The sequence below is a fragment of the Amblyomma mixtum genome, chromosome 2 (genome assembly GCF_055824585.1).
Source record: "Amblyomma mixtum isolate Tamu chromosome 2, ASM5582458v1, whole genome shotgun sequence".
Classification (NCBI taxonomy): domain Eukaryota; kingdom Metazoa; phylum Arthropoda; class Arachnida; order Ixodida; family Ixodidae; genus Amblyomma; species Amblyomma mixtum.
In genome coordinates this window covers 61189488-61205899 of record NC_143013.1, presented here as the reverse complement: position 1 = coordinate 61205899, position 16412 = coordinate 61189488, and the positions used below count along the sequence as shown (strand labels likewise).

The 16412-nt window shown below is 44.8% G+C and overlaps 1 protein-coding gene across 2 annotated transcripts in view; it reads left to right on the top strand.

The window, feature by feature from the left end:
- LOC149359511 (sodium-coupled monocarboxylate transporter 1-like) overlaps positions 1–5288 on the top strand; it is a 35714-nt gene extending 30426 nt beyond the window's left edge. For both annotated transcript variants that reach the window (XR_016288783.1, XM_089571719.1), the window contains 2 exons: positions 1828–1943; positions 5219–5288. Coding sequence is in view for 1 of the 2 variants with exons in the window: in XM_089571719.1 (XP_089427845.1) it covers positions 1828–1943; positions 5219–5269 (167 nt within the window). In the remaining variant the exon portion in view is untranslated. The remainder of the gene's footprint in view (positions 1–1827; positions 1944–5218) is intronic.
- Positions 5289–16412: the final 11124 nt, after the last annotated feature.

Sequence of the window (16412 nt, the reverse complement as noted above, 5' to 3'; positions counted from 1 at the left end):
ACGCAAACTTAATCTAATCCGCCCACCTAACTTTCTGCCGCCCCCTGCTATGTATACGCTTGCCTTCTCTTGTGATCCGAGCTGGTCAGAGCTGCCTCCCACCCCTCCTGCGTTGGCTGGTGTTGACAGTGACCCCCTGATTTCGTTGGCAGGCCCATACCATATGGTACAGGTCCGCCTTCTCCCCTCAGAATTTCCACTGACTCCGGGTCTATCGCGTGTAGTCTTCGTGCGTTGTTGTAAGTGTTGGTCTGTAGCTTACGGAGGTGTAGTTCCTTCCCTTTGTCTAGGCGGTCACTGTCAATAACCGGCCAACGTATTAGGGGTGGGAGGCAGCTCTGACCAGCTCGGACAAAACGAGCCAAAAGCAACTCATCGAAAGATCCCGGAGAGCAGCCGATGCCAGTGGGGTTCCAGACAAAAAGCTCCAACCGCCGCTATAACCTCCTAAATAATTTAATTAAAATATTTTCGCCTGTATCTTGTAATCTAATGCTTTACCCTTAACGACCATCGGTTATCTAGCCTTCACATTACATGTCTGCACCAGCCAATTTCTTCTTCTGGATTTCTGCTAGGAATGTGCAACCTGTAATTATTCCCTCAGGTCTCAAAGTGAAGCGCATTTTTCTTGTTTTGTTTTCTAAGTACTGCTTCCTCGACGAGACATCCCCACTATACTTATTACATACCTATGCAGAAGGAAACACGAATATGGTTTTTGAATGCAACGAAGAAAACCCCTCTACCACAGATTTCAAAAACAAAATTTTTCATTACTTATTATCGATGCAAATTTAAAGGTTGTCATTGTGAATATTGACCTCCAAACGGACGCATTTTGCTTTTTCTAAAATGCTACTAAAACGGTCATTTAGCACCCGTGTTGTCGTCTGTCGGCAAACCGAAATAATGCTTTGGATGAGCCTTGCTCGACTTAAACCGTACACAGAGGGCCAGAAAATGCAACAAGCTGTACTCGTCAAGAGCCAGAAATGGCAGTTGGCTCCTGACCATTCTGGCTGGCCCTAAACCCTGGAATTTCTTGATTTAAATTCTGTTGTGCATATTTGTTTGTCTTTAAATTTTTTCAAAGTGATTCATGTTTTTATTATTTTTTGTTTGAACTGACACGTTGACAGTGTTTGATGGACTAAGCTTCGTATAGTGCATTGGTGCTCTTTCTACCCTGTTGGCATTTTAAGCAAACGTTGAATTTTGAAGGTTAGGAAGTGGATGCCGCTTTGTCAGCCATTTCACTGCCTGTATAGCAACCTCCTAGACACTTGTATCTGTCTGAATAAGTTTCTTTCCTTATTTAGAACTAGTTATTATGCTAATACAGCCGCTGCAAGTAAAACTAAATTCATATTGCTTGCACTTCACTAGCCAAATACAAAAAGGAAAGACTGTCCGTCCAGATTCGCTTGCAGCAGTCGTAAAAGCTTGTTTCACAATGTGGGTGTGAAAACTCACATAAAAAAACATGAACTCCATTATTTGACCAGAAAACGCCACCCCAGCTTCTGTCAGCCTCGCACTCGCAATCCGCTTCTCGATTTCCTCCTTACCAAGATGTGTGTCTTCGAGTCTTCTGTGGCGGTCTGTTTAACATGATGTCGGAACTAAATGTTCTGGGTGCTCACCGAAAGTTTGTGGGCCCCTGCGGACATGTTTTCTGTCTATCTGAAAGCAGTGTCTGGAGTCCCAGTAGTCAAAGGCCCGTGGCTTTTGGATGCTTTTCAAGGGACATGCGAAACGAGTAGAAGAGGGTGTAGAGGAGTAGCACCAATTACACAGAAACATTCACAAACTTCTTCCATGCAGAGAGAAACGAGAAAGAACTGGTGAACCCCAAGCTGATCTGCCCGTTCGTGCGGCAGTACATGAGCAACTACGTCAAGGGAGGCACCGCCAACGGACTCAAAGAACCACTGGCAGCGGTGAGTACATACCTGCAGACGAACGACGACAGCGGATTAAGCAGTTGTACTACAGGTTTTATTGCGTTTTATTAATCGTAAGATGCTTATTTTGGTGACGTGTTCGCGGGTCATGCTCTGCTTTTGAACCATCAACAGTCTGGGACGAGCAATTCTCCACAATACAGCCCGCCATGAAATGTGAGTGCAAAAGATGCATAAAAATGGCTTGAACATCAAAAGTACGAAGTAGGAACATCAGCGATATTCTGTGAGCATAAATAATGCACTTCGTGTGCAGTATTCTATGCGATTTAAACGCAACAGATGGGCAGTTGTGGCTATTGTACGTGATACACATCCGCCCCTAGTGCTGCTCTGCACTGCTGGCTGTTTTAATTCAGTAGAACGCAAGGCACAGACTATTAATTATTATTACTATCAAAAAAACATAGCGCGTGCACTCATGCAGAAATCGCCTTCACAGCGTAGATAATAGCGTTCTTCACCGTACACATGCGGCAAACGCTATTTGACACTGAGGACTTCCGTAGGACTTTAGTGTAAACGCTAGCTCAGAGTTCAGCGTGAGTTGCTCTTCTGTATGCAGGAAGCATTACGTCATCTTGAGCGAATTCGTTGTTCACTATGTGCATCGCTCCCGATACCTCTACGTTATAAGGTACCGGAGTCGTCGGGCATGCAATTGACTGCAGTCATTATGACCTAGTCATTAACTTCGTTCCTTTAGTGCACACAGCGCGAAATTCACGAATTAACGATAACATGTCAGGAATTAACGATGATGATCAAAGAACGGTCTCTTGGGACACGCCGGAACGTTTAAATTCCCTCGGATGTTCGGAAGCAAGAACTGCCCCATCTCAGGGCGATATTCTCGCTATTTTTAACGCACGAGATCAGTTGTCAGAGCACGTAACGGAACAAATTTGGGAATGTGCGTTGAAATTCGCGCCATTTACCGTTCATAAAGGAATTACTTTCTTCCAAACTTTCATCGAACAAAATTTCTGGAGTGCAATTTCCAAAACAGAAAATCAATTAATGCTGCAATTTTTTTTCGATACCCGGACGCTATCTTCATGAGAATTATGTTGAGCCTATAGTCGCACTCTCGTTACGTTCGAGGTCCTTACTGTCCCTAACAATGCATGAACACATTTAGGCTAGTGTTCCAGGAAAAGTGTTTATTTTTTTGTAAAGATATGCGAATAGCACTGCCAAAACCACATCGAATGGGAATACTGTAGCTTTTCTACCGAGTCGAGTTCGAATACGAATACTGCAAAACCGAATCGAGTACGAATTGAATAAATTTACAAATATTCGATACTTGTGCGAATATGTCGTTTTTGATTACATTGATTGAAGCCTTAAGGGCCCGTAGGTGCATTACATAAGGCTGGGCCACAACGATGTAAAACAACATATCGGTAACAGTTTAACAATAATGACCACAAAAAATAAAAAAAAATATCATACAAGAACACTAGCACAGGTTCAGATTATTTGGCAACGCCAGAAACATCATGCAAAACAAAGCTTCCCAAAACGAATGATGATGCCAAACAGCGACGAGCTAGCGGTTGCGCTGTCTACACCGCTGTAACAAATGGGGTTATGGCTACAGTCGTCAAAAGACTCAACCCTGATCTCCCCTAGGGGCTGCGGACCATGATTCAGCGTATTAACTTTATGACCGTCATGTCATACGTATTAGAAAATAACATTTTCCTACTGGTGACGACTGCGTATAAACTAAAGCCACATCTGAATAGATGACATGAGGCAAGGCCACTATTAGTCACAGGTTCCGAGACAGTCTTAGAGGCCATCTATGAGCCTTATGAACGCCTCCGCATGAATAGTCTACGTCTTATCTCTGGACTTCCCCTCTCGCGGACAGCAATTAGAGCAGCATCCTGTGCGGCTCCGCAGTCGGCACTGTTTCTGAAATAGTCGCAGACAAAACTATGTCGAGCCTCTTTCGATCGTCATTTCAGTTGTACGAAAACTATTCGAAAACGTAAAAACAGATTAGACTTAATTCTAATAATTCTCAGTGCACAATTTAGTTCATTAAACGAATCGAATCACCGTCATGGCAGCCGGCATTCGATAGAGATGCGATGTCAGTGCACGTTAAAAGTCCCCAGGTGATGAAAATTGTTCCGGAGCCCTCCACTAAGGATGATCCTCTTTCTTCTTTCAATCGCCCACCTTCCTCCCTTCCCTTAATTACGGCGTGGTTCGCGCGTCCACCGAAATGTGAGACAATTACTGCTCCATCTCCTTTCCTCAAAAAACATTTTTTTTTAATACAAAGGCAGCCGTGTGAACTGCGATGCCAGCGCACGTTACCCATGGGGGTCCAAATCCATCCGGAGCCCTCCACTGCAGCGTCTTTCATAAGCAATGTGTCCCTTCGGGACGTTCAACCCTAATATTGACAATTAATATTTTTATCCACTCACAGGATGCCGTATAGCATGCTGCGTATTCTACAAGTATTATTACGAAAAAAAAAAAATTTTATAGCTAGGCTAGGCTTGCGAAAGCTGTTTCAGCTTTGGTTCAGCCACGGTCATCTCAAACCTATTTGCTATGCAGATGAGCCTAGAAGCGTCCGAAAAGACAGAAATTCAATTGCTCTTCATGAATTACTTCAGGCAAGCCTCCTAATACTCCGTAAAAAGTTTTACCAACTGCGCAAGCAGTCGTACAGCCCTTGTTAAAAGTAAAGAGCCTAATTTATCTGCTTCTAAGTCATGTAGTGGGGTTTTAACCGCAACACTGGAAGTCCTAAGTATTCAAGGAGCGAAAGACGACCACTCCAATACCTTTCAATAGATTTAGAACAATGGCAGTAAATATCGGACCACACAGCATAGTTCAAAATGAAACCACTTGGGGTGTTTACTTTTGACAAAGAATGTACAGTCATGGACAAAAGTTTGCGTGGTGCGAATTTGAGAGAAATAATTTATTTCTGCGCTGCCTCAGTACACAGGCTTATTGTATTTTTATAGCAGATGGAGCACACATGCCTCCTGATGTTATGTTCCATGTGCTTTTCAGTGATCTGCTATGCTTGACCTCCTCGCAATAAACTTTTTTTTCCGCGAATCCGCGTACCGTAATCTTTTGTCCATGACTGTACATACTGCAAACCTCTCTCACCCAACGAAAAGCATGTCGAGCGTGCGGAACTCTCGACTACCACGTGTAACTGGTTATCTTCTGGTTTTGTCACTTTTCTTTTTTTCCTTTCACAGGACGGTGTGTCACCGACGGAACTCAAGCGGCTTATGTCACAGGACAAATAAAAACATATGGCTGGCTGCATCCCGTGTCAAGTGACGAGTAAACGTAGTTCGATTGCCTGCGCCACTGGCAAAGGCGACGGTTGCGTTGAAAAGCTGTAAAATTGCACTGGACGCAACCATAATTTCCGGTAAACAATTCCGCACCTTTAAATAGAGACAAATGGTTCGCGATATAGACTGGCATGTTTTAAGAGCGAACAAAACAGAGCGTCAGCGGTAGTCAGAGAAAAATAAAGGAGCGTTAGCTTAGCCAAATACTAATAGGTTATGTAACGATGTTTAAAAATGGCACCTATCGCATGAATTCACATCGCCTTGATACCGACCGAATATTTAAGCGGATTTATGCTCTTCTTGCCAGTTAATTGTGTTTCACTATATCGAAATTTCTGAGGCGTAATTATGATGTTTACTGCACCACTTCAATAAAATTCCACCACTGGCATACTTCATTCTACGAGAAAAAATAATGCCTTGCGATAGCAAGCGCCTCTTTAGAAAAACTTGATGTAAAAAAAAAATGTGGTCTCTCGTTGACACAGGCTAGTGATGGCATGAAATGTTTTGCTGGACAAGCACAGCACATTTTAGGACGGCTCATTGATACTGCTGGCCACAAGTTTTAATCTGCATTGATTATGTCGTTGTTGTTCCCCTTAATTCGCAAATAGCATATACTCAACGTGGAGGACTGGCCAACACTCGAGTGGTGAGGTCTATGTGGTAAAAAAAATATCTCAATACAAAACAGAAATGAAAGCACAAAACTAACTTATTAAATCGGTAATTTGTTTCTATCAGATGGATTAGTAAGCAAAGAGAGTTTTGTGTTCAGTAAATCAACCGAATTGAAATGAAAACAACCTTGCCCATGGGGTACAAAAGAAAACTTATAAAAAAGTTGCAGCCACCTACCCTTCCGATAGTACGAGTACTCAATGCTAGCTGGTTCGCGAGAAGGTAACAAAGTGATGACGCCACTTGTGACTGCTACTGCCCCTCAATTGATTGCCACAGTCACTGAACTGCCAGTGAACAAAAATAGCCGCAGTAGCCAGCGAATGACTGGGCGGATTAGTGGCGGTGGGGAAGTATGCTCTCCATACCTGGCCACATCGATACTCAGGTTATATGATGATCACGACGTCCTTTTCAGTTTGGGAATCGTGAGTCTTAATGAACTGGTAGCAAATTTTTTAATCCTTTGTCAGCGATGACTGCATCTTTTTCGGCCAAACAGATATTAGCTTACGCAGAGGGAGCCATGAAATCGATTTTTACTTAGAATAAAAATTGGAATGAGTTGACCTCAGTATTTCTTTAAGCCTTCCGGTTTGTGTTAGAGCTGTTAGCATCAGCGCATCGGCGCGAGCCTATAGAAAGCCGGCGGCAGTCGCACATGATGTACGACTGATTTTCGCAATGCTCGATGGGATTCAGAGTGACGTAATGTAACGTCGCAGCAGTAAACCTGGCAACGCACTTGCCTTGGCGCTGGATCTGTCTATAGTGGATGGTGTGTTTGGGGGGGGGGGGGGGGGGAGGGGAATGAGTTCAGAAATGGAAGGAACCTACTGGCCTCCGTGGAAGAAGAACAGGTCACGCGGGCCATCATACATAAAAAATTGGCAGAGGCTCAGCTTGGTTAAGCCCGGTACGTTGCGAAAGCTCGTTGTTTCTTCCTGTCTTCACACTGGCGAGCTGCTTTCTTCTTCTGTTTGGCAGTAGACGGCATGGCAAACTATTTTTGTACTCAGTGAGAAAGATCCACCGTGACTACCCGCTGCGCTCCGCCGACGGATCGAGCTGGGGGCCCTTTTTTTCGCAGCTGGTATGACGTCACCTCGACTGTAGCGCCACTGGTGAGAGGAGCGCGAGGCTCACCGCCGTGACTACCGCCGCCCTCCGCCGACGGAGCGAGCTGGGGGCCCTTTTTTTCGCAGCGTGTATGACGTGACTCCGCGAAAGGTCAACCATAACTACCGCCGCGCCACGCTGAAGGCTCAAAACCTAGCGTAGTATTGCTTTCGCAATAAAAAATGGCTGTGGCTCAACTCGGCTGAGCCAGGTTATACGGAGGGAAAGGCAACCGAACCAGTGGCCGATGTCGACGCGGAGACATTGGCAGCATCCGCTGCCCTTTTTCGCTTGATATACTCTTGTTGCCTGTGCCGCTGCTTGTTCAGACGTATTTAGCTTCTGTTCTTTGTCGGTTTCATCAACTGGATGAGACCGCTTTCGCGAATTATCTCTAACCAACGCGGCTAACCAATGCTCAGTCGAAGAACTCGTCCCGGTGACTGGTTCTGGCTCGATGGGTCTGCGGCGTGTAGGTTAGGAGCACTGGCCTTTAAGCAAGAGCGAATCACGTGGCTAGTCACGTGACACAACTGGAGAGAGAGCGACGGTCGATGCAGCGGCAAAACGAGCGGTAACAGCTGCGACAAGTCACGTGGTATGACGTCACAGTCAAACCTCCGGCGATCCTCCAGTTAGAGGTAAAATTCTAGCGTCATTTGACCTTCAGCTTTGCATGCGAGAAGTGGAGCTTTACGCTCCAAAACCGCAAAAAAAAAAGCAGGGCTCGTTGTCGCTCCTGAAGAAAGCTATGGAAAGAAAATTGGCTGATAAAGGACGCTCCCCAAGACTGTTGTGGTTTTTTTATTTTATGACTATTTTGTTTTCTTAATGCCGCCTGTCTTTTTTTTCTACTTACTCCCGCCTAGTGTACTGTTAAAATTATGACATGTACCAAATGGCCCAGATAATTCCTCCGCTAGAAGCTAGAGGAGCGCAGCCATCCTCGGGGAAGGACACGATAGGCCTAACGTAAAGAAACACAAGGAGAACAGCGGGGACAAGAACCAACTGAAACCGACGACATCATGCCTGAAAGTTAGCAGAATGAAGATGGCCTTGACGTGTAATGTAACAACCGGATAACCGGTATAACTTGCATAGAGAAAGAGAATTTCCAAAGTGCGGGAAACGGAGACGAGGCCGCCAGATACTTAGGCGGAGTCATACGGTTATGGTATTTGCGAGCCATATTTGTTGAGATAGGAGGAGTCGTGGCTGGCGCATTGCAGATGTAATCGGAGAACACCAGGACAGGCCTCTGTGTTGAGGTGGGCATCACGTGGGCACTTATTTTGATGGTGATATAAAAAGGTCCCAGTAGTGCCCGGAAGTGCTGAGAAGTCCCTTTTAGCTGCAAGGTCGGCATAATATAACGATTATTTTTCTTCCGTTTTAGTTTGTCCTTATCGTCCACCGCACTGACTCCGACGTGTAACGAGCGAAGCCCGAAAAGCGCAGTTCCAGCGATAGTAGGGTGCGGTGTCGCTCAACCTTGCAGCCAAGGGCGGGAAGAGCCATAATGCAGCGGAATTCAAATGAAGTTTTATCATCATGCCCGTCCTCATACTGCTCTGGAATGTTCGCCATTTGAAACTGCGACACAGTGAGGATATTTTTCTGGGAGGAATGAAAGCAAACAGTGCAGAAGTGTGACCAAGGTTGTGTAAACCCCCGCAACAGAAACAGCCCAAGACGAAACGATAAGGGAGGTGGAAACCGCCAGTATCGTAGATGACTATGATTACTGTAGCAAAAGCTTCTGCTTCCTCGGGAAACTAAACAATAAAATCTAGGCAAAAATATAAAACTTGGCACAACGCTACATCTGTCCTCAAGAAAAGGTTTTTAAGTTACTCCTACTTAGTGCACCTCGTTTCCTGGTGAAGTCAGAGTTCATCTGATTCTTACCTTCAGAGCTGAGCTCTGAAAAATCGGGTTAAACCAGATTTCTATCCGGAAATGCATGATTAAAGTTCAATTCTTCAGTGCACAACGCACAACTAATAGAAGTCTTGTTGGAGATAAAACCGGGCGGCCGCAGTCGTCGTACATGTCCTCACCTGCCACTTGCCAACTGTCCTGCACCTCTCCCCCCCCCACCCCCCGACACCTCTCTCTCCTCCTCTCCCTCTCCCTCTAGCCTTTATCTCCCCTCTTGTAAGAGAGAGAACGAAATTACTCGGCTGATATGAAAATGACTAAGACTGGCGCAGCAAAAATTTATAAACGAAGCAATCAGAATAGAACTAGGATTTGAATACAATTATAACCGGAATAGAATCAAGAGTGAATAACCTTGCATGTGGAATATAATCGGAATCGGTTTAGTTATCTAGGAGGTTGTAATCAAGTACTACACCAAGGTGGCCAAGCGTTCTTCTGGTGAGGGAGTGCGTTTTTCGGTTCTGGTCACCGAGATGAGCCTGAACCCCAGGCCTGGTAATGAAATTCCGTCGACATGCGGAGATTTTTTTTTATATGTGGTAGACAACTGCGCGGCACCATGATTCGAACCCCGGTACTTTTGCATGCGAGGCGGATGCTGTATCTCTATGCCATCGCCGCACCGCTACACCCGCGCCCAAACAGTAGTTCACACACGGTGAAAATTATACCCATAAGGCGCCAACTCTGAGGGCCTCACAGCTTCGACCGTGATTTTCAGTGCTACCCCTTTGTTTTTATACCGCTCTTTGTTTTCACCCGGACACTTACTGAGGCTTAGAGAAGAACGAATGATACGAGGTGGAGCAGTATGGTTTCATGTACGTACAGCGTTGCCTGCTATACGTGAAATGGAGCACAGTGCCCATTAAACTAGAAAGTGAGATTTAGACCCCCATGCGGAACTACCCTCAGTACCTCTCTGCCTGTCACAGCTCTGTTCTGTGCAGCATCCCGCAGTGATAGCCTCTACAGCAGCATCCCTTTTCTGGACGGATGAGATTAAGAAGTTTGCGAGGATAGGATGGCCGCAGCTGGCTCAGTTACCTGGTTAATTGGAGAGACATGGGAGAGGCGTTTGTCCTGCAGTGGGCGTAATCAGGCCGATGATGTTGATGATGATGGGGATGATGATGTTGATCAGAAATGGAACAGGTTGCGAATATCAGAAGAATCCTATCGCATATCCTTCGCAACAGTTGAATTGATTGTTCCTAACTTTTCTTATTAGCCACCGTCTGGAGACGACAAGTGCGGAGGTAGTAGTAGTAGTATGTTTATTTGGCCATACTATATACAATATGCCCTCGAGGTGAGGCTAAAGGAGGCAGACCAAGCATGCCTCCTGACAAGGCCTACACCCCGATCAACACATCATGGAAACGGGGGCCGAATGGACAAAAGATAAAAAACAATGAGCAAACATGATCACAATAGAAAATAGTTAACGATAGACAATAATGAATATCAATTAACAATAAACAAAAACATTTCATAATATGCACATTAAAAAAAAGCAGAAGACAAACACACACTCAAAAAACTAAGTATACAGAATTATAACAGAATACAGAATTAAGTAACAGAATTAAGTATACAGGTGACAGTCAAAATCCTGTTCTTTCGCCTGTACAATGTGGTTTCCACACGGCGTAGCGCTATCGTTCGAGCACGGAGCACGTGGTCCAGAGTCTTTTGTCCCCGACTGTACAAAAGGCAAGCAGGTCCAGCAGAGACGCAGAAGTGATGCGCACAAGGATGGTAATGTTCTCGAAGGAATACGAAAAATAGAAAGGAGAACTCCTTCTTGGTACAAGCTTTCATTTCTAGTCTGTTTTCGAACATTATAATGTAAGGCCCGATCGACAATTTATGTCTCTAAATATAACGTGCGCTAACAGTCACTAATTTATGCCGTAAAATGTAACATGAAAACTACCGAATTTTGAAACTTCTCAGTGAATAATGCCGACATGTACCCGAATCTGAAATTTAAAAAAGCACCCAATTTCTACTCCCTGAATTACGAAAAACAATATAGTAAAATTCGATAACCATAACTGTAACTTACCAACAAAAATGTGTGAAACAAAATCGAACGTCTCCTTTTAAAGGCAGCAGCCGCGCCTTCGAAGGAAGTAGTGATGGCGCATTCGGACCGAAGCAGGCGAACGAGACGGTTCAAAATTGTCTACGTTATCAACGAAATCCCAGCAAAAACAGAACGCAAACTAAACAAACAATAGTAGATTTGCGTAGTTAGATGAAATACTAATCGTATGCGCTAGCACTTCTGTTTTCACTTCTGTTCCGGTGTTCAGATCCAGTGTTCACGGAAGGTAGTTGTTCGGATAACTATAATGAGTTAATGCCCTTTGTGCAGAATTGGTCATTGTCTACTTTGCATTCATAAATCCCTGGGAGTGCTCCTAACACTCCTGCTGCAGTGGTGCAGTGGTTAAGTTATGCTTCATTGCACTGCTATGGCAGGTGCTCCCATCAATGCGACTTGGGTTGTTTGGGTACGGCTGAGACCCAGGTTGCTCTTCCGGAGCAACCTGAAGCAATCTGTTTGGGCAAGTTGCTAGGTGTATATAGCATACACAAATACGCATATTGGCAGGTTGCCCACCGACCAGTGGGCAGGTGACCATCCTGTCACGAAGCAGGCTTCAGAAAAACAAACAGGCAGAAAAACAGTCAACGGACAAATGCACGGAACGCCCACAATGAATGCTAACACACTGAAAAGATACATACCTTGCCCCAAGGTTTCCTAAAGCGTAATGCGGATACAAAGTTAGGGTGAACTTTTTTCTACGTAAGCTGTGCTAAAACTCATCCTGTACGCTTTTCCAGAGTTGGCATTATAAACTTCCCCTGGCAGCGTTTCAGGAGAAGCCCTGATGAGCGTGGAAAGATGTCTGAGTTGCATAATTGCGTTTTAGATATCCGTCGCGGCAAGAACAGAGCAGACGTTCCAGTCCTCTTCGCCTAACTGATGACGTAGTGGTTCTGTGCAGTCAGCAATAAGCCCTTGTATTTCAACAGGTCGCCAGTGTGCCCATCCAGTGGATCCAGACGACAGCACTTTGCTCGTGAAACTTGCGACGTCTATTGTCACTTGTTCAAACAGACGTCATGCCAGGCACAGAATTGGCCGGAGGCGGCGCAATACATCATGCACCACAGATCGCCCTTGTTGAGACCGGTGCAGTCTATCGTCAGGGATGGTGTTGACTCACTGTCGCAATAGTAGCCATAAACGCAATTATAATCATAATTGTTATCGTTATCGTTATCGTAATCGTAAACACACCCTCGCGCGGAACCAAAGCGCCCACGCCGCCAAGATATAGCTCTGGTAGCTGTCGATGCAGAACCGCAGCGCCGACGTCAAAAGATCCGGCTGTCCACTTCATCCACTTCCAATACTTCCGATTCATTGATTATTTAAACCAATTTTTATTTCCATCAGAAATCCAATGCCTCCGTTCGGTACTTCAGTATGCATAAACGAAATATCAAACACATCATACCTCTACATTAAAACGGGGAAATCCCCCAAAATAACACAATGACTGATGTGAATAATTGCATAATTCTCAGGTGCGTTTTTTTTTCGTGGTTCTGACAGAGAGAAGCTGCTGCAAGCATTTTTCAGCATCACAGGGATCACTATTTTGTAAAATATAGGAGCACCACATTACATCCAAGCATTCTCTAAACTGAGTGGTTCCTTATACAACAGGCATCGCACTAATGTTTAGAGTAGTAGCACATATTCTGTAGAAAACCTATTTTAACACTGAGGCGCGAGAGGAGGCGTGGCGTTGGGATGGCACTGAAAGGCGCTCCAAACCTCGCAGCCACCTTTATTTTTATTGTAAATTGGTACAAACCTGATATAGCCTTGTTGAAGCGTATATGATTGCCTTGTTCGTCTAACTTATTTCCTTTTTTTTTGTCACAGTATTTACTTTCCTTTTCCTTTGAGGTTATTAGCGGACAAGCTCGATCAGGGTGCACTCAGCGCAGGCGCTCCTACGGTTCACAAACCCATCCCCCAAGAATTTATCCGAGGCAGTAACCGGTGGCCACAAACTGCAAAAAACAAAAGAAATTACAAGTTTTCCTTAGCTGACTTGGCACAGCGACCTTAGTCAAAGAGCCCTCGCTACCACCTATAACACACTTTAAAGAAATGCAATGTGCGACAGCCTAGCAAGGGAACGGCAGTTCGCAATTGGTAGCGAGGTGATGGAAGTAGTAAGAGAATATGTCTACTTAAGGCAGGTAGTGACCGCAGATCCTGATTATGAGAGGAAAATAACTAGAAGAATAAGAATGGGGTGGAGCGCATATGGCAGGTTCTCTCAGATCATGAATGGTAGCTTACCAATATCCCTGAAGAGAAAAGTATACAACAGCTGTATCCTACCGGTACTCACCTATGAGGCAGAAACGTGGAGGCTAACAAAGAGGGTTCAGCTTAAGTTAAGAACAACGCAGCGAGCTACGGAAAGGAAAATGATAGGTGTAACGTTAAAAGATCGGAAGAGGGCGGAGTGGGTGAGGGAACAAACGCGGGTTAATGACATCTTAGTTGAAATCAAGAGGAAGAAATGGGTTTGGACAGGGCATGTAATGCGAAGGCAAGATAACTGCTGGTCCTTAAGGGTAACGGAGTGGATTCCAAGAGAAAGCAAACGTAGCAGGGGACGGCAGAAAGTTAGGTGGGCGGATGAGATTAAGAAGTTTGCGGGGATACAGTGGCGGCAACTGACAAAAGACAGGGTTAATTGGAGAGACATGGGAGAGGCCTTTGCCCTGCAGTGGGTGTAGTCAGGCTGATGATGACGATGATGAATGTGTGACTTGCATTATGAACTGAGATGACATAAGAAAAAGAACAACACAAACATGTATTGTGTGATCGCCGTTGCACCGCCTTCTTATAGCAACATGCACTTGCTCATCTAACAGTCTGTTGTTTTCCTTGATAAGGGAACGCAACAGAAGGCATTTTCATTGTTTGCATACGAGAGTCAAAGCAGGTGCTTATTGTACTGTTGCCAACACGTGCAGAGCGCTGGCGCTACCGCTTGCTGTATCTCTCCGTCACGCGCTCGCAATAAAACTCCAGCGAGGAGAAAGCCGCTGCTACCAAAGCACTATCGGTGAACTGCTTGACAAGGAGCGTCGGTTTTCCACTCATATTCGAAACAAACATCTTTGAGCCATGCGGAAATAAATCATCCGAGAGTCGTGCAAGTATACATGGGGCCAAGGCAAACTTCGGTGTGCTCCACAGTGCGTCCAGTGTAAGCGATCGTGTTGCCCCAGAGTCAGCACTTCTTCCTTGTACTGAAAGCAGAATATTCCGGAAACTGGTCAAGAAGGGTTCACTTATGCACATGCTGCAAACGGCGCGCGCATTTTCAGGAATCATGAAATACTGGAGGTCATTTGTAGATGAATTAGAGTTCGGGTTTGGGCCTCTTGGTCCGTTTGCATCATTAGGGAAGTTCAGCGCTAGACCTGTCCGCCTCTTATGTTTGTCTTCGTGTATTCGTGCGACCTTCCCTAACGATGCATCTATTGTTCATTCTTGAGTTATTCACTTCACTATGAAAACTAGTACCAATCCGTATCTTTAAGGTCGCGGACTCGAGTATCACCGGCAGCACTATACAGCGGGTACGACGTTTCATTATTTTCTCAAGAAAACAGCCATAAAGATAGAGTATCATGACAACGTTTGTCACTTGCCACCCACTCACCATCAAAGCAATATAGAATGACGAAAGGCCAATGAAATGGCCTCGATGCGAAAGTTACGGTAGTCGAGGTAGATGGATAAAAAAGTTAAGAAAGCCGAAGAATTGCACGCATGTCTCTATTGTAGCGGAAATAATCAAGATGCGAATGATGAAGCCAGTTATGTGGGCGAATTGGACATCCCGTCGCTAAAGAAATAGGAAGCACAGAAAACCTTACATTCAATACAAAGAAGAAAAGCGGCCGATGCAGCTGAAGGTGAGGTAACTTTATATTTTTTGAAGGAGGGTGGGGATTTTTTGCTATAAACTTGCCACCTGTACACGCAGCGCCTAATGACCTCGAGAGTACCGCAGTCTGGAAAGAACGCTAACATCTTAATCCATAAGAAGGGAGACGTCAACGACAGGAAAAGATTACACACCGATAAGCTTACAGTCCATTGATTACAAAGTAGTTACTAAGGTGATCATTTATAGAATTAGAGCTATCTTATCGGGCAGCGGAATAATCAGGCTGGTTTCGGAAACACTGCTCGAGAATTGAATGTACATATGCCATCAATCAGGTGATATAAAAATGCGTAGAATATAACCAACCGCTATATATAGCTTTCATTGATTATGAGAAAGCATCGAACTCAGTCGAAACTTCAGCAGTCATGCAACACTGCCTAACCAAGGTATCGAAGAGACACACGTAAAGGTACTAGAAAATATCTATATCGGTACAAAGCCGCTGTAGATCGCCGCAAGGAAAGTGATAAAATCCCGTTCAGGAAAGCTGTTAGGCATAAAGACACTATCTTTCCAGCACTGTTCACCGCGTGCTTATAGAAGGTATTCAAAGAACTGGAGTGGGAAGAGTTGGGGACAAAAGCTAATAGAGGATACCTTCCCAACCTGCGATGGGCTATTGACACCACCTTGTTGAGTAACTCAGGCGCCGAATGACAAAGCATGATTGAGGATCTGAACAAGCAGAGCAGTACGGTCTGTCCAAAAATTAATATCAAGGTATCTAAAGTAGTTATCAATTGTATCGGAAGGGCATGACAGTTTTAGACGGTAATGAAGCATTGAAAGCGATCAGGGATTGCATGGTAGGTAGTGACCGCAGATCCCGGGGAAGATAAGAATGGAGTGGAGTGCATTGGCAGGCACTCTCATGTGATGAAAAGCAGTTTACCATTATCCCTGAAGAGGAAAATGTATAATAGCTGCATCTTTCCGATACTAACCTATGGGCCAGAAACGTGGACGCCTAAAGAAACGGGTTGAGCTTAAATTCAGGACAGCACAGCGAGCTATGGAAATGAAACTGATGGGTGTAACTAGAGTCCTTCTGAATCCTTTTTTGAATTCAGAAAGAATACAGTCCTTCTGATTTCAGAAGGGCTGAATTGCTGTTAGGAATTGTGCCATGTTCAGGAAAGCATTACACCCCTGCACCACGGTCGTTTTCAACATAGTAATGACAAATTATTTTCGCTTTTCGCAATCTGCCTTCCTCTGTCTTTAGCGGTGTACATGCACAAAATGAAAAAGTGAATGTCTTG